Genomic DNA, 22,794 nt, shown 5'->3' on the forward strand with positions numbered 1-22,794 from the left:
ATGAGTTTATCTGTCTCATTTTGCAGTGACTATTTGGAGAAATTAAGTAATATTGTTACATTAAAGTAAAAAAAGAAGTAGCCTACTTTAAATTATATTCTTGAAACCTCAAGTTCATACTAGAATATATATATTATCAATGTAAAATGAGACTTTTCTTTTTCTAAACAGTTAAGTCATTCAGTTGTTCCGGGCCTGTGAAGTTTACCATAGAATGGTATTTGAAGTATCATACCTGTCACAATCAATATTCTGAGCTGGAAGTAAGTAAATCACAAATCTTTAATGTATGTAAAGCTATGAAAGAAATATTGTAAGTACAAAGTTGTATTAGCTCATTAGGGAGGAGGCTAGAAACATACATTGTAGTTTTAGAAATGCCACTGATTTATTTTGGGACTTAAGGCAGTAAATCAAAGTATATGCTTTCTGAGAATACCAGCCTTTTAGTTTTCTCATTAGTGTCTTACGAAAAATGTTAATGAGTATTGAAATAAGACATGTAGGAGCCATTGATACAAGGACTATGTTGTTGTTATTAGGTGCCCTTGAGTCAGTTCCTACTCACAGCAGCCCTTTGTACAACAGAACAAAACACTGTCTGGTCCTGGGCCATCCTTACAGTTGCTATGTTTGAGCCCATTGTTGCAGCCACACTGTCATTCCATCTCACTGAGGGTCTTCCTCTGTTTCGTTGACCCTCTACTTTACCAAGCCTGATGTCTTTCTCCAGGGACTAGACTCTCCAGATAACATATCTAAAGTATATGAGACGAAGTGTCTCCGTGCTCGCTTCTCAGGAGCATTCTGGCTGTGCTTCTTCCAAGATGGATCTATTCACTCTTCTGGCAGTCCATTCAGTATTCTTTATTCAGTATTCACTATTCTTTGCCAGCACCATAATTCAAATGCATCAGTTCTTGGTTGGTCTTCTTTATTCATTGTCCAGCTTTCACATGCATATGAGGCAGTTGAAAATGCCATGGCTTGAATCATGCGAACCTTAGTCCTCAGGGTGACATCTTTGCTTTTTGACACTTTAAAGAGGTCAGCCAATGCGGTATGTCATTTGATTGTTTGACTGCCGCTTCCGTGGGCATTGATTGTGGATCCAAGTAAAGTGAAATCCTTGACAGCTTCAGTCTTTTCTCCATTTATCATGATACTACTCATTGGTTCAGTTGTGAGGATTTTTGTTTTCTTTATATTAAGGTATAATCCATACTGAAGGCTGTAGTGTTTGATCTTTAGCAGTAAGTGGCTCCAAGTCCTCTTTGTTTTTAGCAAGCAAGGTTGTGTTATCTGCATATCGCAGATTGTTAATGACCCTTCCTCCAGTCCTGATGCTGCATCTTTCTTCATAATCCAGCTTCTCGGATTATTTGCTCAGCATACAGATTAAGTATGGTGGAAGGATACAACCCTGACGTACACCTTTCCTGATTTTAAACCATGAAGTATCCCCTTGTTTTGTTTGAACAACTGCCTCTTACTCTACATGTAGGTTCCGCATGAGCACAATTAGGTGTTCCAGAATTCCCATTCTCTACAATGTTATCCATAATTTGTTACAATCCATACAGTCAAATGCCTTTGGATAGTCAATAAAACACAGGTAAACATCTTTCTGGTATTGTCTGTTTTCAGCCAAGATTTATCTGACATCAGCAATGATAGCCTTCATTCTACATCCTCTTCTGAATCCAGCTTGAATTTCTGGCAGTTCCTTGTCAGTGTACTGCTTCAACCCCTTTTGAATGATTTTCAGCATAACTTGATTTGCATGTGATATTAAAGACATCGATAATTTCTGCATTCTGTTGGATCACCTTTCTTTAGAATGGGCACGTGTAAGTATATTTTTCAGTAAGTTGCCAGTTGGTTGTTTTGTCACGAGTGAGCACTTCCAGCGTTGCATCTGTTTTTTGTTGAAACATCTCAGTTGGTATGCCATCAGTTCCTGGAGCCTTGTTTTTGCCAATTCCTTCAGCTCAGCTTGGTCTTTTTCCTTCAGTACCGTTGGTTCTCGATCATATGCTACCTCCTGAAATGGTTGAACATTGACCAGTTCTTTTTGGTACCGTGACTCTGTATCTTCTCCATCTTTTGTGTGTGTGTGTGCGCTTTAGGTGAAGGTGTACAGAGCAAATTAGTTTCCCGTTCAGTAGTTATACACAAATTGTTCTATGACATTGGTTGCAGTCCCATAATGGGTCAGCACTCTTCCTATTACCACCCTGAGTTCCCCATTTCCATTTGTCCAATTTTCCTGCCCCTTCCTGCCTTCTCATCCTTGTTTATGGGCATATGTTGCCCTTTTGGTCTCATATAAATGATTGTTCTAAGGAACACTTTCCTCCTGGGTGTTATTTATTTTATAGGCCTGTCTATTTGGCTGAAAGGTGATATCTGGGAATGGCTTCAGTTCCAAGTTAAAGGGTGTCTAAGGGGTGTAGTTCTGCAGTTCCTCCAGTCTCTCTTGAAGCAGTAAAGCTAGTCCTTTTTATGAATTTGAGTTTTTTTCTACATTTTTTTCCCCACTCTAACTGGGATCTTCTGTGATCCTGGTCAGAGCAGTCAGTAGTGGTAGCTGGGCACCATCTACTTCTGGTCTGAGGCTAGTGGAGGCTGTGGTTCCTGTGGTCCATTAGTCCTATGGACTAATTGTGTCCTTGAGTGTTTGGTTTTCTTCACTCTCCTTTGCTCCGGAGGGAAAGAGACCAATAGTTGTATCTTAGATGGCCACTCACAAGCTTTTAAGACCTCAGACACTACTTAGTAGAACCTTGTCTTTATGAACTGTTGTTGTTCTTAGGCACCGTAGAGTCCAGTCCGACTCGTGGCAACCCTATGCACAACAGAAAAAAACACTGCCTGGGCCCGCACCACCCTTACAATTGTTGTTATGCTTGAGCCTATTATTGCAGCCACTGTGTCAGTCCATCTCGTTGAGGGTCTTCTCTTTTCCACTGAGCCTGTACTTTACCAAGCATGGTGTCCTTCGCCGGGGACTGATCCCTCCTGACAACAAGTCCAAAGTATGTAAGACACAGTCTCTCCATCCCTGCTTCTAAGGAGCATTCTGGCTGTACTTCTTCCAGGACAGATTTGTTCGTTCTTTTGGCAGTCCATGGTATATTCAATATTCTTCGCCAACACCGCAATTCAAAGGTGTCGATTCTTCTTCAGTCTTCTTCTTCGTTGTCCAACTTTCACATGCATAGGATGCTATTGAAAATACCATGGCTTGGGTCAGGTGCACTTTAATCTTCCAGGTGAAATCTTTGCTTTTCAACACTTTAAACAGATCCTTTGCAGCAGATTTGCCCAATGCAACGCGTTTTTTGATTTTTTTGTCTGCTGTTTCCATGGCTGTTGATTGTGGATCCAAGTAAAATGAAATGCTTGACAACTTCAGTCTTTCTCTGTTTATCATGATATTGCTTATTGGTCCAGTTGTGAGGATTTTTGTTTTATGTTGAGGTGTAATCCATACTGAAGGCCGTGGTGTTTGATCTTCATCAGTAAGTGCCTCAAATCCTATTCACTTTCAGCAAGCAAGGTTGTGTCATCTGCATAATGCAGGTTGTTAATGAGTCTTCCTCCAATCCTGATGCCACATTCTTCTTCATATAATCCAGCATCTTGGATTATTTGCTCAGCATGTAGGTTGCGTAGGTATGGTGAAAGAATACAATGCTGATGCACTCCTTTCCTAACTTTAAACCACTCAGTAGTCCCTTGTTCTGTCTGAACAGCTGCCTCTTGATCTATGTACAGGTTACTCATGAGCACAGTTAAGTGTTCCAGAATTCCCATTCTTTGCAGTGTTACCCATAATTTGTTAGGATCCACACAGTCGAATGCCTTTGCATAGTCAATAAAACACAGGTAAACATCCTCCTGGTATTCTTTGTTTTTAGCCAGGATCCATCTGACGTTAGTAATGATATCCCTGGTTCCATGTCCTCTTCTGAATCCAGCCTGAATTTCTGGCAGTACCCTGTTGATACACTGCAGCAGCTGCTTTTGAATGATCTTCAGCAAAATTTTGCTTGTGTGTAATATTAATGATATTGTTTGATAGTTTCCACATTCGGATAGATCAACTTTCTTGGGAATAGGTATAAATATGGATCTCTTCCATTCGGTTGGCCAGGAAGCTGTCTTCCATATTTCTTGGCATAGACAAGTGAGCACTTCCAGCGCTGCATCCATTTGTTGAAACATCTCAACTGATACTCCGTCAATTCCTGGAGCCTTGTTTTTCACCAATGCCTTCAGTGCAGCTTGGACTTCTTCCTTCAGCACTATGGGTTCCTGATCATATGCCACCTCTTGAAATGGTTGAATGTTGACTAATTCTTTTTGATATAATGACTCTGTGTGTTCCTTCTGTCTTGTTTTGACGCTTTCTATGTCATTTAGTATTTTCCCCATAGAATCCTTCACTATTGCAACTCGAGGCTAGAATTTTTTCTTCAGTTCCTTCAGCTTGAGAAACGCTGAGCATGTTCTTCCCTTTTGGTTTTCTATCTCCGGCTCTTTGCATCTGCCATTATAATACTTTGTCTTCTCGAGCTGCCCTTTGAAATCTTCTGTTCAGTTCTTTTACTTCATCATTTCTTCCTTTTGCTTTAGCTGATCAACGTTGGAGAGCAAGTTTCAGAGCCTCTTCTGACATCCACCTTGGTCTTTTCTTTCTTTCCTGTGTTTTAAGCGACCTCTTGATTTCTTCATGTATGATGTCCTTGATGACATCCCACAACTCATCTGGTCTTTGGTCATTAGTGTTCAGCACGTCAAATCTATTCTTGAGATGATCTCTAAATTCGGGTGGGATATACACAAGTTTGTATTTTGGCTCTCGTGGACTTGCTCTGATTTTCTTCAGTTTCAGCTTGAACTTGCAGATGAGCAATTGATGGTCTGTTCCACAGCCACCCCCTGGCCTTGTTCTGACTGATGATATTGAGCTTTTCCATCGTCTCTTTCCACAGATACAGTCAATTTGATTCCTGCATATTCCATGTGGTGCGGTCCATGTGTATAGTCGCCATTTATGTTGGTGAAAGAAGGTATTTGCAATGAAGAAGTCATTGGTCTTGCAAAAATTCTGTCATTCAACCTCTAGCATTGTTTGTGTCACCAAGACCCATATTTTCCAACTACCAATTCTCCTTATTTGTTTTCAACTTTAGTATTTCCAGTTACCGGTGATTATCAGTGCATCCTGGTTGCATGTTTGGTTATTTCAGACTGCAAAAGCTGATAAAAATCTTCAATTTCTTCATCTTTGCCTTAGTGGTTGGTGCATAAATTTGAATAATAGTAGTATTAACTGGTCTTCCTTGTAGGCGGGTGGATGTTATCCTCACTGACAGCGCTGTACTTCAGGATAGACCTTGAAATGTTTTTTTTGACAATGAATGCAACACCATTCCTCTTCAAGTTGTCTTTCCAGTCACAGTAGGTTATATGATTGTCCGATTCAAAGTGGCCAATACGAATCCATTTCAGCTCACTAATGCCTAGGATATCGATGTTTATGCATTCCATTTCATTTTTGACGTTTTTCTAGATTCATACTTTGTACATTTCACATGCTGGTTATTAATGGATGTTTGCAGCTGTTTCTTCTCATTTAGAGTCATGCCACATCAGCAAATTAAGGTCCCGAAAGCTTTACTGCATCCACGCCATTAAGGTTGACTCTATTTTGAGGAGGCAGCTCTTCCCCACTTGTCTTTTGAGTGCCTTCCAACCTGGGGGCTCATCTTCCGGCAGTATATCAGACAGTGTTCCATTCCTAGTCAGAAGGTTTTCACTGGCTAATTCTTTTCAGAAGTAGACTGCTGGGTCCTTCTTCCTAGTCTTAGTCTGGAAACTCAGCTGAAACCTGTCCTCCATGGGTAACCCTGCTGGTATCTGAATACCGGTGGCATAGCTTCCAGCATCACAGCAACATGCAAGCCCCCACAGTATGACAGACTGACAGAACTATGTATAAACTATGTTATGCCAGTTGACTTAGATGTCCCCTGAGACTATGGTCCTCAGTCTCTTGAGGTGTTTGGTTATGTCCGGAATGTTTTTGTGACTGTGCCTTGTGTGTGGTCTGTTATATATATGAACATACATGCAGTACATACAAATAAAACCCACCTCTTGGTTAGCAGCCGTAGCACTTAACCACTACACCACCAGGGTTTCCTGTACATACAAATACGTATGTAGAAATATCCCTAGCCAAACCTATGTATGCAAATGGGTGTATTCCCATACACCGTTCTAGATCTGTTCAGCATACATATCTACCTCTGTATCCACTCATAAATTATTGTTCATTATTACTGTTGTTGCAGGATTGTATATGTTAAAGTATTTACCGTCATTGCCTTTTATTCTTGCGTACCTCTCAGTGTGTTCCCTTGCCTTGGTCATGTTGTGCTGACTTCCCCTATATTGTGTACTGCCTTTCCCTCCACCAGGGTTAACACTTGTCTACTCTGTAGTTAATGATTTTCCTCAGTCCCCCACTCATCCTTGGTAACCATGAAAAAATGTTTCTTTCTGTGTGTGAACCTTTTCTCAACTGTATATAATAGGGGTCTCACAGACTATTTCTCCTTTGTTATTATTTCACTTAGCATAATGTCCTCCATGTTGTGAGATGTTCCATGGAGTTATCATTATTATTTATCATTGGGTAGCATTGCATTGTGTGTATGTTCCACAGTTTGTTTATCCGTTCGTCTGTTGATGGGCACTTAGGTTGTTTCTGTCTTCTTGCTAGTGTGCATAATGCTGCAGAGAACATGGGCGTGCATATGTCTGTTCTTGTCACGGCTCTTACCTCTCTAGGTTATATACCTAGGAGTAGAATTGCTGGATTATATGGTATTTCTATTTCTAGCTTTTTAAGGAAATGCCATACCATTCTCCATAGTGATTGTATCATTTTGCATTCCTATCAGCAGTGTATAAGAGTTCCCATCTCCCCACAACCTCTCCAACATTTGTTGTTTCCTGGTTTTTTGATCAGGGCCGTTATTGCTGGCATGAGATGGGATCTCGTAGTTTTGATTTGCATGTCTTTAATGGCTAATGATTTGAGAGCATCTCTTCTTGTGTTAAGTAGCTGCCTGAATATCTTCTTTGGTGAAGTATCTGTTCATATTCTTTGTCCATTTTTTAATTGGGTTGTTTGTCTTTTTGTTGTTGAGGTGTTAAAGTTTTCTATAAATTTTAGAGATTAGACCCTTGTCAAATATGTCATAGTCAAAAATTTTTTCCCAGTCAGTAGGTTCTCTTTTTACTCTTTTGGTGAAGTCTGATGAGTATATAAGTGTTTAATTTTTAGGAGATCCCAGTTATCTAGTTTATCTTGAGCTGTTTGTGCATTTTTATCTATGCTTGGTATTCTATTTTTTTTTTGGTATTCTATTTATGCTGTATATTGGGGCGCTTAGTGTTGTCCCTATTTTGTCTTCCAGAATCTTTATACTTTTAGGTTTTACATTTAGATCTTTGATCTATTTTGAGTTAGTTTTTGTGTATGGTGTGAGATATGGCTCTTGATTCATTTTTCTGCAAATGGATGTGTGATTTTGGCAGCACCATTTGTTAAAGAGACTTTGTCTTGCCCATTTAATGAACTTCCACCCTTTGTTGAAGTTTAGCTGTCAGTAGGTGCATGACTTTACTTCTGGGTCCTCAATTCTGTTCCATTGGTCTTTATCTCGGTTGTTGTACCAGTACCAGGCTGTTTTGACTACCATGTCTGTATAGTAAGTTCTGAGATCAGGTAGTGTGAGGCCTCCTACTTTGTTCTTCTTTAGTAATACTTTTCTTATCCTTTCCATATAAAGTTGGTGATTAATTTTTCCATCTCATTAAAGAATGCTATTGGAATTTGGATCAGGATTGAATTATATCCGTAGATTGCTTTGGGTGGTATTGACATTTTCACAATATTGAGTCTTTTCCATGAGCGTGGTGTGTTTTTCCATTTATGTAGATGTCTTTTGGTTTCTTGCACTAGTATTTTGTAGTTTTTTTTTTTTTTTTTTAGGTATAGGTGTTTTATGTCCTTAGTTAGATTTATTCTTAAGTATTTTCTCTTTTGGGAGGCTTTTGTAAATGGTATTGTTTTCCTGATTTCCTTTTTGAAGTTCTCTTTGTTGGTGTAGAGGAATCCAACTGATTTTTGTATGCTGATCTTGTATCCTGCTACTTTGCCGAATCCTTGTATTCCAGTAGCTTTCTTGTAGAATCTTTGGGGTTTTTTATATATAGAATCATATCATCTGCAGATAGGAATAGTTATATTTCTTCCTTACCAATTTCTTTTTCTTGCCTTACTGGTCTATCTAGGGCTTTCAGCACAATGTTGAATAAGAGTGGTGGTTAAGGGCATCCTTGTCTGGTTCCCATTCTCAAGGGGAATGCTTTTCATTTTCTCTCCATTGAGAATATTATTGGCTCTTGGTTTTGTATGGAAACCCTGGTGGCGTAGTGGTTAAGTGCTACGGCTGCTAACCAAAGGGTTGGCAGTTTGAATCTGCCAGGCGCTCCTTGGAAACCCTGTGGGGCAGTTCTACTCTGTCCTACAGGGTTGCTGTGAATCGGAATTGACTCGATGGCACTGGGTTTGGTTTTTGTTTGTTCTTGGTATACATGCCTTTATTATATTGAGGAATTTGTCTTGTATTCCTATTTTGCTGAGAGTTTTTATCAGGAAAGGTGCTGGACTTTATCAAATGCCTTTTCATCATCAATCGAAATGATCATATTATTGTTTTATTTATGTGGTGGGTTACAAAAATTGATTTTCTAATGTTGAACCATCCTTTCATACCTGGTGTGCAGCTCTACCCTGTCCTATAGGGTCACCGTGAGTTGGAATTAACTTGATGGTGATGGTTCTTGTACTTGTCTTGTATGGTGGATTTTGCCTTAAAGTATTTTATCAGAGATTAATATTGCAAAAAAAAAAAAAATTCTTTTTTTTTTTTTGTAATATTGCTACTCCTGCACTTTTTTGGTTGCTGTTTATGTCTTTGTGTCTGAGGTGTGTCTCTTGTAGACAGCATATAGATGGGTCATGTTTTTTTAATCCATTTACATTCTGTGTAATTATCGATAGGTATGAGTTTACTTCTGTCATTTTGTTGTAGTCTTATTTTGGTGTTGATGACTTCTTTGTTCTGCTTATTGTTCCACACTGAGTTTGTTTGTGGATTTTCTTTTCATTTCTTTCGTTGTTGTTGGTTTTGTGTTTACTGAGTCTTTGTTTTTCTTTTTATTTCGATGAGTAGGTTTGTTAACTTTCTTTGAGGTTACCTTGAAATATACTTTTATTTTCTTAAGTTTAAGACAGATTTTTTTCCCTTGATATCACCTTTATTTCACCTCCATAAAAAAAAAAAAAAAACCCAGTGCCATCGATGAAGGTTCTATAACTACACTGTTTATTCCATGTTTTTTGTTTCGACCTTGTTGTCATTTACAGATTGACATCTCTGGTTCCCTGTTTTCAATCTTCTAGCTTTGTTTTATTTTTGAGAATTCTTTATCTGGGTTGGTATCCGGCTCATATTATCCTTTATCCTAATCTCAGGTTGTTGTCTGATGTTTTGGTTCTTTTTCTAACATTCTCTCTTTAATATTTCTTTTAAATTTGGTCTGGTTGTTACAAGTTCCCTTAATTTCTGTTTACCTTGAAATGTCCTAATTTCACATCATATTTGAGAGGGAGTTTTGCCGGATATATAACTCTTGGTTGGCAGTTTTTTGTGTATGTCATTACTTGGCCTTCTTGTCTGCATGGTTCCTACTGAGTAATCAAAGACTAGTCTTATTCATTCCCCTTTGTAGGTGACTTTTCCTGAGCTGCTATCAGTATTCTTTCTTTGTCTTTGGTTTTGACAAGTTTAATTATATGTCTTGGTGACTTTCTCTTTTGGTCTGTCCTGTATGGATTCATTGAGCTTCTGTTTTTTTTCAGGCCTGTGTACTGGTGCTAATTAATTATTTTTTTAATTGGGCTTTGGACACCCTGGTGGTGTAGTGGGTAAGAGCTTGGCTGCTAAGCAAAAGGTCGGCAACTGGAATCCATCAGGCACTCCTTGGAAACGGTATGAAGCAGTTCTGCTCTGTCCTGTAGGGTTGTTATGAGTTGGAATGGACTCGACGTCAACGGGTTTGGTTTCTTTAGTTTTTAGGTGAAAGTTTACAGAGCAAATTAGTTTCTCATTAAAGTTAATACACAAATTGTTTTGTAACATTGGTTGCCAACCCTGTGATGTCTCAGCACTCTCCCTTTCTCCACCTCGGGTTCCCTGTTTCCATTTGTCCAGTTTTCCTGTCCTTTCCTACCTTCTCGTCTTTGCTTTTGGGCTGGTGTGCCCATTAGTTTCATACACGTGATTGAACTATGAAGCACATTCCTCACGTGTATTATTGTTGGCCCTATAGACCTGTCTAATCTTCGACTGAAGGGTGAACCTCAGGAATGACTTCAGTACTGAGTTGAAAAGGGTGTCTGGGGGCCATACTCTTGGGAATTTTTCAGTCCCTGTCAGACCAGCAAGCCTGGTCTTTTTTTGGTAAATTTGAATTTTGTTCTATATTTTAGTCCTGGCGTGTGCAGGAAGTTCAATTTTCATCCCTGCCATAGTACTCAGTGGAGGTAACTGGGCATCATATAGTTGTTCTGGCCTAGGTTTGTGGGAGGTTGTGATATTTGTGGTCCGTCAGTCCTTTGGACTAATCTTTCCCTTGTGTCTTTGGTTTTCTTCGCCAGGATGGGACCAGTAGATGTGTCTTAGATGGCTACTTGCAGGCTTTTAAGACCCCAGAAGCTACTCACCACAGTCAGATGTAGAACATTTTCTTTATAGACTGTGTTATGCCAGTTGAGCTACATGTCCCCTGAAACTAGGATCCCCAGCCTTTAGCCCAGTAACTCAGTCCCTCAGGGCTTTTGGATATGTCTGTAAAGCTTCTGTTACTTTGCCCTGGTCAGGTTGTGCAGACTTCCACAGTATTGTATACTGTCTTACCCTTCACCAAAGTTACCACTTACCTAATATCTGGTTAGTTTTTTTCCCTCCCTACCACTCCTCTCCCTCATAACTATCAAAGATTGTTTCTTCCTGTGTGGAAACCTTTTCATGAGTTTTTATAATAGTGGTCTCATACTGTATTTGTCTTTTTGTGATTGACATATTTCACTCAGCATAATGCCCTTGAGATTCATCTATGTTGTGAGATGTTTTGCAGATTCATCATTGTTCTTTAGTGTTGTAGCATAGGAATTCCATTGTGTGTGTGCACCATAGTTTATCCATTCATCTGTTGAAGGGCACTTAAGTTGTTTTCATCTTTTTGCTGTTGTGAGTAATTCTGCAGTGAACATGTGTGGGCATATTTCTATTCGTGTAATGGCTTTTCTTTCTCTAGGATATAGTCCTAGGAGTGAGATTGCTGCATCATGTGGAATTTCTAACTTTTAAAGGCACAGTGTCTGATACAGTGCTGGAAGATGAGTCCCTCAGGTTGGAAGGCGCTCAAAAGATAGGAAGAGCTGCCACCTCCAAGTAGAGTTGACCCTAATGACGTGGATGGAATTAAGTTTTGGGGACCTTCATTTATTGATGGGGTATGACTTAAAATGAGAAGTAACAGCTGCAAACATCCATTAATAATTGGAATGTGGAATGTGCAAAGTATGAATCTAAGAAAATTGTCAAAAATGAAATGGAATGTATAAACATCGATATCATAGGCATTAGTGAGCTGCATTGGATTGGCCATTTTTAATCAAACATCATATGGTCTGCTATGCCAGAAATGACAGATTGAGAAGGAACGGCGTTGCATTCATCATCAAAAAGAACATTTCAAGACCTATCCTGATGTACAGCCCTATCAGTGATAGGATAATATCCATACGCCTACAAGGAAGATCAGTTAATATGACTATTATTGAAATTTATGCACCAACCACTAAGGCCAAAGATGAAGAAATTGAAGATTTTTACCAACTTCTGCAGTCTGAAATTGATTGAACATGCGTTCAAGATGCATTCATAATTACTGGTGATTGGAATGCAAAAGTTGGAAACACAGAAGGATTGGTAGTTGGAAAATATGGTTTTGGCGATACAAGTGATGCTGAGAGTGCAGGATAGAATTTTACAAGACCAGTGACTTCTTCATTGTAAATACCTTTTTTCAACAAATAAATGGCGATTATACATGTGGACCTCACCATGTGGAATACACAGGAATCAAATGGCTACATCTCTGGAAAGTGATGATAGAGAAGCTCAATATCATCCCTCAGAACAAGGCCAGGGGTCCATGGTGGAACAGACCATTAATTGCTCATGTGCAAGTTCAAGTTGAAGGTTAAGAAAATTAGACCAAGTCCACAAGAGCCGAAGTACAACCTTGAGTATAACCCACTTGAATTTAGAGACCATCTCAAGAATAGATATGACACATTGAACACTAATGACCGAAGACCAGAGGAGTCGTAGAACAACATCAAGGACATTATATATGAAGAAAGCAAGAGGACGTTAAAAAGACAGGAAAGAAAGAAAAGAACAAAATGAATGTCAAAAGAGACTCTGAAGCTTACTTTTGAACGTAGAATAGTTAAAGCAAAACCCACCCAAACCCACTGCTGTCTAGTCGATTCTGACTCATAGCGACCCTATAGGACAGAGCAGAACTACCTGATAGAGTTTCCAAGGAGCACCTGGCAGGTTCGAACAGCCAGCCTCTTGGTTAGGAGCCGTAGCACTTATCCACTACTCCACCAGAGTTAAAGCAAGCATGAGAAACGGTGAGGCGAAAGAGCCAAACAGATTTCAAAGGGCAGCTCAAGAAGACAAAGTATTATAATGACAAATGCAAAGACCTGGAGTTAGAAAACCAGAAGGGAAGAACACCCTCAGCATTTCTTAAGCTGAAAGAACTGAAGAAAAAATTCAAGCCTCAAATTGCAGTAGTGAAAGATTCTGTGTGCAAAATACTGAACAATGCAGGAAGCATCAAAAGAAGATGGAAGGAATGAATACACAGCCACTGTACCAAAAAGAATTGGTCAGGGTTTAATCATTTCAGGAGGTAGCATATGATCAAGAACTGACGGTACTGAAGGAACATATTCAGGGCGCACTGAAGACATTGGTGAAAAACAAGCCTCCAGGAATTGAGAGAATATCAAATGAGATGAACAAATAGATGCAGCACTGGAAGTGCTCACTTCTCTGTGCCAAGAAGTTTGGAAGACAGCTACCTGGCCAGTCACATGGAAGAGATCCATATTTGTACCTGTTACAAAGACAGGTGATCAACAGAATTCAAAAATTATTGAACAATATCATATCACACACAAGTAAAATTTTATTGAAGAACATTCAAAAGTGATTGCAGCTGTACCTTGACAGGGAGCTGCCAGAAGTTCAAGCCAAGTTCAGAGGGGTCATGGAACGAGCGACATCGTTGCTGATGTCATGGGGATCCTGGCTGAAAGCAGAGAATACCAGAAAGATGTTTACCTGTGTTTTATTGCCTGTGCGGAGGCATTTGACTACATGGACATAAACTGTGGATAAAGTTGCGAAGAATGGAAATTCCAGAACACTTCATTGTGCTCATGGGGAACCTGTACATAGATCAAGAGGCAGTCATTCGAAGAGAACAAGGGGGTACTGTATGGTTTAAAGTCAGGAAAGGTGTGCGTCAGAGTTGTATCCTTTCACCATACTTATTCAGTGTGTGTGCTGAACAAATAATCTGAGAAGTTGGACTACATGAAGAAAAATGAGGCATTAGGATTGGAGGAAGAATTGTTAACAACCTACATTATGTAGATGACACAACCTTGCTTGCTTAAAGTGAAGAGAACTTGAAGGACTTACTGATGAACATCAAAGACTGCAGCCTTCAATGTGGATTACACCTCAATATATAGAAAACAAAAATCCTCACAACTGGATCAGTTAACAACATCAAGATAAATGAAGAAAATATTGACGTTGTCAAGGATTTCATTTTACTTGGATTCACAGTCGGTATCCATGGAAACAGCAGTCAGGAAGTCAAACAACGCATTGCATTGGGCAAATCTGTTGCAAAAGTGTTAGAAAGTATTAAAAAGTGTTAGAAAGTACAGATGTCATTTTGAGTACTCAGGCACGCCTGACCCAAGCCATGGTGTTTTCAGTCACCTCATATACATGTAAAAGCTGTACAGTGAATAAGGAAGTCCAAAGTAGAATTGACTACTTTGAGTTGTGGAAGAATGTTGACTACACCATGGACTGCCAAAAGAATGAACAAATCTGTCTTGGAAGAAGTACAGCCAGAATGCTCCTTAGAAGCAAGGATGATGAGATTTTGTCTCAAGTAATTTGGACATGTTATCAGGAGGGATGAGTCCCTGGAGAAGGATGTCATGCTTGGTAAAGTGGAAAAAAAACCTAAACCTGTTGCCTTCGGAGTCGAGTCAGTAAAAAGAAGAAGACCCTCAAGGCGATGGATTGACACAGTGGCTGCAACAATGGGCTCAAGTGTAACAATGATCGTGAGGATGGCACAGGACTGGGCAGTGTTTCATTGTGTTTACAAAGTGTCACTATGAGTCAGAACTGACTTGATGGCACCTAACAACAGCAACAACAACTAGGAGGTGCCATATTGCTTTCCAAATGGTTGAGCCATTTTGCATTTCCGCCGGCAGTGCATAAGAGATCCAGTCTCCCCACAACCTCTCCAACATTTGTTATTTTTTGTTTTTTTGATTCATGCAAGTAATATCAGGGTGAGTTGGTATCTCATTGTAGTTTTGATTTCCATTTCTCTAATGGCCTGTTATTATGAGCATTTCCTCATGTGTCTGTTATCTGCCTGAATGTCTTTTTGGTGAAGTGTCTGTTTATATACTTCGCCCATTTTTTAATTGGATTATTTGTCTTTTTATTGTAGAAGTGTTGATTTTCTTACAGATTTTAGAGTTTAGACCTTTATTGGACATGTCATGGCCAAAAATTTTTCCCAGTCTGTAGGTTCTCTATTTATACTTTTGGCGAAGTCTTTTGATGAGCATGTTTAATTTTTAGATGATCCCTATTTATCTAGCTTATCTTCTGGTGTTAGTGTATTGTTAATTATGATTTGTTTCCATTTATGCCATGTATTAGGGTTCCTAGTGTTGATCTTATTTTTCTTCCATGATCTTTATAGTTTTTCGTTTTATATTTAGGTGTTTGATCTATTTTGAATTAGTTTTTGTGTATAGTTGTTGAGCTTCTTGGGTATCTTCTCATCTTTCATGATATTTCTGTTAGCAAATCTTCACAATTCTGTGTTTTCTGTTGCCTCTCCCTGTTTTGGAAGTCTAGTCATGTGTAAATTTTTCCTCTTGATAGTGTCCCACATGATTCTTAGGCTTTCGTCATTTTTCTTAGTTCTTTTTTCTGATTTTTCTCAAATTGGTGTGAAGGGATTTGTCTTCAGATTCTCGCATTTTGTTTTCCACTGTTGCAGTTCTGCTCCTATATTCTTTTGTTGCTTCTGCGTTTCTGAAATTTTGTCATTAATCTTTCGGATTTCTAGTAGCCGTTTTTGTATGGTTTTTAATTGTCTGTTTTGTCATTTTGTTCTTGTATTTTCCTGAGTTATTCTATTGGTTTGTGTTTTCCTTGATTTTGCCTATATTTTCCTTGTTTTTGTTTGTTTTTCTTGATTTCTTGAAGAACGCTGTATATTAGTCTTGTGAGTTCCTTAGCAGGTACTTCCATTGCCATTTCTTCCTCTGGAAGGTTTTCTGGTTCTTTATTTTGGTCACCTGCGGGTGCCATCTTGTCCTTCTTCTTTATGTGATTTGATATTGTCTGTTGTCTCTGAGGCATCAAGAAGTTATTGTATTTATTTTTAATGTATGTTTCCTGTGTCCTGAGGTTTGTTTTGATATATCCAAGTAGGCTAGGTGTTTGTGCTACTCTGGTTGCTGATCTTGCTGCCTTGAAGCTCTCTCCTCCCATCTCTGGGTGGGTGGAGCCGCGACTGGGTGTGTGAGCACAAGTCTGTTTGCTGGTCTTGCGGAGCTGCTGAGGGTGTAGCTGGCATTTCTGGTGAGGTGATGTATCTGTCTGGCCAGTCACCTGGCCATGGATGCTGGGGTCATTCTCTCTGGTCGCTGGGTTGGGTGTTTTGGGTGTGCTCTGTCTATTGCTGAGTGGTTGGGACAAGGGTACCTGGGTCATCGGTCACTGGGTGGGTAGTGTGGAAGCTCTTACCTACAGTTCTGGGCAGGTAGGGCTGTGTGGGATTGCTCAGAGTGTACATAAGCCTCTGGTTACAGGGAGGTGGGGCAAGGCAGGGGCCTAGACAAGGCAGGATTTTACCTGTCCATGGGTGCCTGGTTGGAGAGTATGTCCCTGTTCACTACAGCACATTTCGGGGGGCGTTGTGCAACTGGTCTTCGGGCCCTTGACAGAGGTGGCTGGAGGGTGTTGGAGGCATTGCTGGCCCTCAGGCCTCTGGTGTGGGTGGCTGGATGGAGTGGGAGGCACCACTGGCCCTTAGGCCCCCTGGCGCAGGTGGCCAGGGGGAGTAGGGGGCACCACTGGCCCTAAGGCCCCCTGGTGTGGGTGGCTGAAGGGAGTGGCAGGCACCAAGGGCCTGCAGGCCCCTGGCACAGGTGACTGGAAGGAGTAGGAAGTGCTGCAGTCCCATGGGTCCCCCAAGTGAGTGACTGAGTGAAGGGGTGGCTGACTTCAGTCTCTGGGATCCTGGATTAGGGGGTAGGTCGGTGGTGGGTGCTGCCAGACTGCGATTGCTTGGAGATAGGGGGAATGGGTGAGGAGGGGGGCCCAAGGCCTGTGGGCCTCCAACACAGGGGCTGTGGTGGGTATGGTGGGTGGGGCGATGCACTTTTGCAGGATGGGAAGCACCCCTGCCTGGCTCTGCACGTAAGTGCGGAGTCCCTCCTGCTTGGCTGTACCAGGTAATGGGGTTTCAGCTGGGAACACTGCTTTCTTTCTCTCATTATGGCCACAGTTGGAGGTTGGGCTAGCAGGGCGCTGGCAATCTGTAATTCTCTGTGTCTGCTGTTTTTATACTGTCTCTCATTTGCTTGGTGCTCGGTCCGTTTTTTCAGCCTTGTCTTTGATGCTGAGGATTCCAGAATTGTCATGTATGTCAGATTTACTTGTTTTCTCCGGTCTTTGTTATAAGAGGGATGTTATGAAGCATCTGATTACTCCACTATCTTGGACTGCTGCCTCCATATTTTCATTTGTGTTGTCTTTCCATTTGAAGCAAAAGGTGCCAATTACATTGATACTGCCTTTTGACTTTATCTCTGTATTTTACCCCTTCACATTAAATACTTCAGTATGTTTTTTCCTTTTAAAATCTACCTTATGTGGGTTCGATGAGCATCTTGGATAGATACCTTCTCATCTTTCACGATATCAGAGAAGTTTTCTGCCAGCAAATCTTCAACAATTCTCTCCGTATTTTCTGTTGTTCCTCCCTGTTCTGGTACTCCAATCACTCATAGGTTATTTCTCTTGATAGAGTCCCACTTGATTCTTAAGGTTTCTTCATTTTTTAAAAATTCTTTTATCTGATTTTTCTTCAAATACATTGGTGCCAAGTGCTTTACCTTCAGGGTCACCAATTCTGCCTTCTACTTGCTCAATTCTACTCCTTTGACTTTCTGTTGAGTTGTCTGATTCTCTAATTTTATTGTTAATCTTCTGAATTTCTAATTGCTGTTTCTATGGACTCTTGCAGCTTATTAAATTTTTCATTATGTTCTTGAATAACCTTTTTAATTTCTTCAGCTACTTTGTGTGTTCCTTGGCTTGTTCTAAATATTGCCTGATCTCCTTCCTAATCTCGTTCCTGATGTCTTGAAGAGTTCTCTATATTAATCTTTTGAATTCTGCATCTGGTAATTCCAGGAAGGCACCTTCATCCAGAAGAGCCATTGATTCTTTGTTTTGAGAGCTTGTTGAGGCAATCATGGTCTGTTTCTTTATGTGACTTGATATTGACTGTTGTCTCCCAGCCATCTATAAGTTATTGTATTAGTTTATTTTATGTTTGCTTACTGAATCCTAGCTTCTTGCTTTGTTTTGTCTTGATGTGCCCAAATGGGTTGCTTGAGTGAGCTAGCTTGATTATTTTTGCCTTTGAAGCTCTGATGTCCTGTCACCAGATGGCTAGAGGTGTTACCAGGTATATAAGTCTAGGAGTCCATTCACTTTTCTTGTATGAATTCAGCTCAGGTGTCCAGGTAGCTGATCATCAAGTGTGTGGTACAGGCTCAGTCCTCCAGTCTTAGAGGCCCAGGGGTGATTGGTGTAGGTACCGGCATCTGATTGCAGCAGGGGGTCACGCTCTGAACAAGGCAAGGGGCTGACAACAGTCCCCCAGGTGTCTGTGAGGAAAGTGTGTGCCTGTTCTTTAGAGCGTACAGGTGGGTGGGTTTTGCAGACGGACCATGGACACCCAGTGCTTTTGGTTGTAAGGACTGGGAGGTACCAATTATCCCTGGACCCCTGTTGCATGTGGCTAGGTGACCTGAGTGGAGCCACCAGTCCTTATGCCCCTGATGTGGGTAGGTGAGGACCCTGTTTAATAGGCAAAGCAGTGTCAAATATCAAACACCCACCTCTTCACTGCACAGATGAAATGGTTGCAGCCTGCCAACAAGGGCCTGTTCTCCTGAAATAGGCCCACACAGGTCCATGCAGGGGTGAAAGGTATTCAAAGTCCATGGACCATTTATGCCTGGACAGGAGCCACTTCTCTCCTGAGCTCCCCCACTTAGTAGAGCTTGCGAATTATCTTTTCCCCAGTTGTGAATTTAATCCTACTCCAAGGCTGGAAGGATGGCTCTGGGGGCTCAACAGTGCCTATCTCAGGCCCAGGGAAATGAACAGCCTCTGAAGCTGGCTTGGGGATGGGGGGGTGGGGCACAGTAAAATACATGCAGGTACTTAGCTTTTGCTGAGAGTACCGTTCTTCTCTGGGTCCGGAGGTGTGAGTAGGCTGTGTGGCTGGCTACTGCCTGAGGAAACTGCGGCCAAACATTACTACCAGCCTGCCGCAGCCGCTCCCAGGAATGGTGCCTGAGGGATCCCAGCGATTCAGGTCCGGCAACTCCTCTCCGCTTCTGATCCGTCTCTCCCTCCCCCTGCTGCTTAGTCCATTTTCTAACTTTGCCTTTGATGTTCAGGACGGCTAGCTTGTCTTAAATGTCATCGTTTCATTTCTTTTTTGGGGTCTTTGTTGTAAGAGGGATCGCAGGAAGCGTCTGGGTATTCCTCAGTCTTGACCCTGCCTCGGTATTTTTCCTAAGAACAAGGATGTTCACTTAAATTACCCACTACAGTTTCAAATTCAGGAAATTCAACATTAATACAATACCATTATCTTATATCAGGCTTTATTAAAATTTTGCTGATTGTCTTAGTAGTGTCCTTTATAGCAGTTTGTTTCTGGTACAAAACCCAGTCTAGCATGTCCGGCCCTTTCGTTTATTTCCATGGCGTTGTGTTTTGTTTTAACTGCCTTTAGTTGCCTGGGATGTGTCTACCACTTTTTTTTGTTTTTGGTCTTTTCTGATATTGATGTTTTTGAAGTATACAAGCTACCTATTTTGCAAAGTGTCCTTCTGTTTGATTATTCTTGGTATTTCCTCATGATTTGATTCAGGTTATACATTTTTGGTAGGACTACTGTGGAATACTGGTTTGTCTCATTTACCCTTCCTTGATCAGTTGGTTAAAGAGATACCTGTCAGGTTTCTATACTGTAAAGTTACTACTTTTCTATTTGTAATTAAAAACAACTTGTGAGGAGATACTTTTGAAACTATGTAAATACCTGTTTTTTTTTTTTTTAAATCAAGCCTTCACCCACTTGTTAACACCTTTTGATGATTCTTGCCTGCTGAATCAGTTATTATCATGATGATAGCTAGGTGGTGATTTCCTAATTCCATATTTTCTTCTACTATAAGGATGAGCTTTCCCTTCTGTCCTACTGAGCAGTCGATCCATCATCAGCCTGCATGCATGATTTTTACTTTTTATTTTTTTATGTATATATGGAGCCCTGGTGGCGCACAGCTCAGGCTGCTAACCAAAAGGTCGGCAGTTTGAATCCACCAGCCAGTCCTTGGATACCGTATCTCCTCTGTCCTGCAGGGTTGCTATGAGTTGAGTTTGACTTGATGGCAGTGGGTTTGGTTTTTTATATGGATTATAATTTATTGCTATTTATTTGTTTATTCTGTCATATTGTCCCATATTTGACTAGTGGGGCCCAACATATCCTTTTCTTCATGACTGGGAGCTGCCATGAAGAGCGTGATTTATTCATTGGCTCTAGGATAGGAGGGGAACCTTGGTGGTACAATGATTAAACACTTGATGGCTAATTGAAAGGTCAGCTGTTCAAACCCACCAGAGATTCTGTGGGTGATCTTGACAGACATATGAAAATCAACATATCCTGGCAATCTGCTTCTGTAAAGATTGTAAGCTGGGAGGCCCTGTGGTCAGTTTTGCCCTGTCCAGTAGAGTCGCTATGAATCAGAATTAACTCCAGGGCATACAAGGACAGATTGTTGATGTGTAATATTAGTGTTTCTCTTGCACTCACTTGGGTTAGCCACCTTTGCTTTATGTTAAACTTGGGGATTTATCTAAGTGTTTGGTTTATCTTTCCCTGTAGTCAATTGCTGCTTTCTTTCTCTGTAAAATCTCTTTTACATGGGTTAAAGTAGAAGTAACCGCAGGGTAAAGTATGTTTTATTTCTCTTGAATCATTTCCTTGTGATAGTATGTTAATTATTTTTATTACTGTAAGATTATATTATCTATTACTGTACCTGAACACATTGGAATGGTAAAAATATTATGATTACCTCAGTTATATTTGTAATTATATTCAAAACTGTTTTCCTTTTGCAATTTCATTCTACTGTATATTTTCTAGTGCTCTACACTGAACAGAGTTTGTTGTTTAGATATTAAGTTTTATTTATCTTCTTGGATAAGAAGTATAGAGATAAATATTAACAGAATTTTGCCTTGGGTAGGAGCTGTCAAAAAAACGTGAACTCAGTGTTGATGAAGACTTCTGTGGTCATTATTTCAAGAATGTCGATTGTTGGACAACAAAAAATGAAAACTTAGATTGCAACAGTGATTTACAGGTGTTTCCCTCATTGACTGTGAGTATCCGCCTTGTCATGTTAAAATAAAGTTTATTTTATTCTCAGCGACTGCAAATCAACTTAAATTCTGTTTTATCAGTGTTTTTATAAAGAATGATGCTTAATTTTTTAAATTTTTAGGTGAACTTAAGTTTTCGTGTATGTGTGTATGTATGGTAGTATATAATAAGTAAGATACTGGCACCATTATTCCATTTCTTTGTACCTCTTTCAGAATCCTTGTGTTATATCCAGTCCAGTCACTCTTTTGCCCCTACCATTCGAACACAACAGCTCTGGTCAAGATCGCCAGTGACCTTCGTGTTAAATCCAGTGGTCTGTTCTCAGTGCTCACCTTACTTGACTTATCAGCATTTAACACACTGGAACACCCTCTCTTCATTCATGTGCTTTCTCCACCTGGCTTCCAAAATGCCACTCCTCTACATTTCCCTTTCCCTTTCTGTTTGTTTTTTCTTCATCTCTATTACTGGGATTTCTTCTTCTCCCTATGTTGGAGGGCCCCAGCGCTCAGTTCCTGGTTTTCTTTTCTGTTTATACTTCCCTTGATGATCTCATCCAGTCACATTGCTTTAAATACTGTCTGCTGTGGACTTCTAAATTTAAATCCCCAGCCCAGACTCATTTATCCAAACACCTCCAGTTGGGTAACTTAACAGACATCTGAAAGTCAGCGTGTCCAGGGAGTAGAATTCCTGATCTCCTGCAAACCTACTTCATGTAGCACGTTTCCCATTTTGATTGACGGTAGTTCTCTTTTTACAGTCATTTAGGCCAAAAACTTCAAAGTTATCCTTAACACCATGCTTTTTTCTCACACACATTTATGTAGGAGATTCTTTTGAATCTATTGTCAAAATAACATCTAGAATTTGAATGCTTCTCACTGCCTCCACCATGGTCTAAGCCACTATTATTTCTTGCCTTGATTATTTCAATAGCCATCTAACTGGTCTTTCTGCCTACCCTTGCCCCTCTACAGACAACAGAGCAGTGATTCTGTTAAAATGTCGATTAACCAAAACCAAACCCATTGCCTTCAAGTTGATTCCAACTCATAGTGACCCTATAGGACAGAGTATAACTGCCCAATAGGATTTCCAAGGAGCACCTGGTTTGGATAAATGAGTCAAACTGCTGACCTTTTGGTTAGCAGCCGTAGCTCTTAACCACTATGTCGATTAAGAAAAACCAAACCAAACCAAACCCATTGCCATCGAGTTGATTCTGACTCATAGTGACCCTATAGGACAAAGTAGAACTGCCCTTATAGGGTTTCCAAGGAACACCTGGCGAATTCAAACTGCCAGCCTGTTGGTTAACAGCTGTAGCTCTTAAACACTACGCCACCAGGGTTTCCCTGTGTTAATTAAACCAAAAAAAAAAACCAAACCCAGTGCCGTTGAGTCGATCCCGACTCATAGCGACCCTATAGACAGAGTAGAACTGCCCCATAGTTTCCAAGGAGTGCCTGGCAGATTCGAACTGCCAACCCTTTGGTTAGCAGCCGTAGC

The 22,794-nt window shown here is 40.5% G+C and overlaps 1 protein-coding gene across 5 annotated transcripts in view; it reads left to right on the top strand.

Annotated features, from left to right (window-relative positions):
• The window catches only part of TMEM87B (transmembrane protein 87B), an 87,608-nt gene that overhangs the window by 14,134 nt on the left and 50,680 nt on the right, over nt 1-22,794 (top strand). For all 5 annotated transcript variants that reach the window (XR_007513579.1, XM_049856454.1, XM_049856453.1 and 2 more), the window contains exons 3-4: nt 172-263; nt 21,143-21,277. Coding sequence is in view for 4 of the 5 variants with exons in the window: in XM_049856454.1 (XP_049712411.1) it covers nt 172-263; nt 21,143-21,277 (227 nt within the window). In the remaining variant the exon portion in view is untranslated. The remainder of the gene's footprint in view (nt 1-171; nt 264-21,142; nt 21,278-22,794) is intronic.

Source organism: Elephas maximus, chromosome 17, assembly GCF_024166365.1.
Source record: "Elephas maximus indicus isolate mEleMax1 chromosome 17, mEleMax1 primary haplotype, whole genome shotgun sequence".
Lineage (NCBI taxonomy): Eukaryota > Metazoa > Chordata > Mammalia > Proboscidea > Elephantidae > Elephas > Elephas maximus.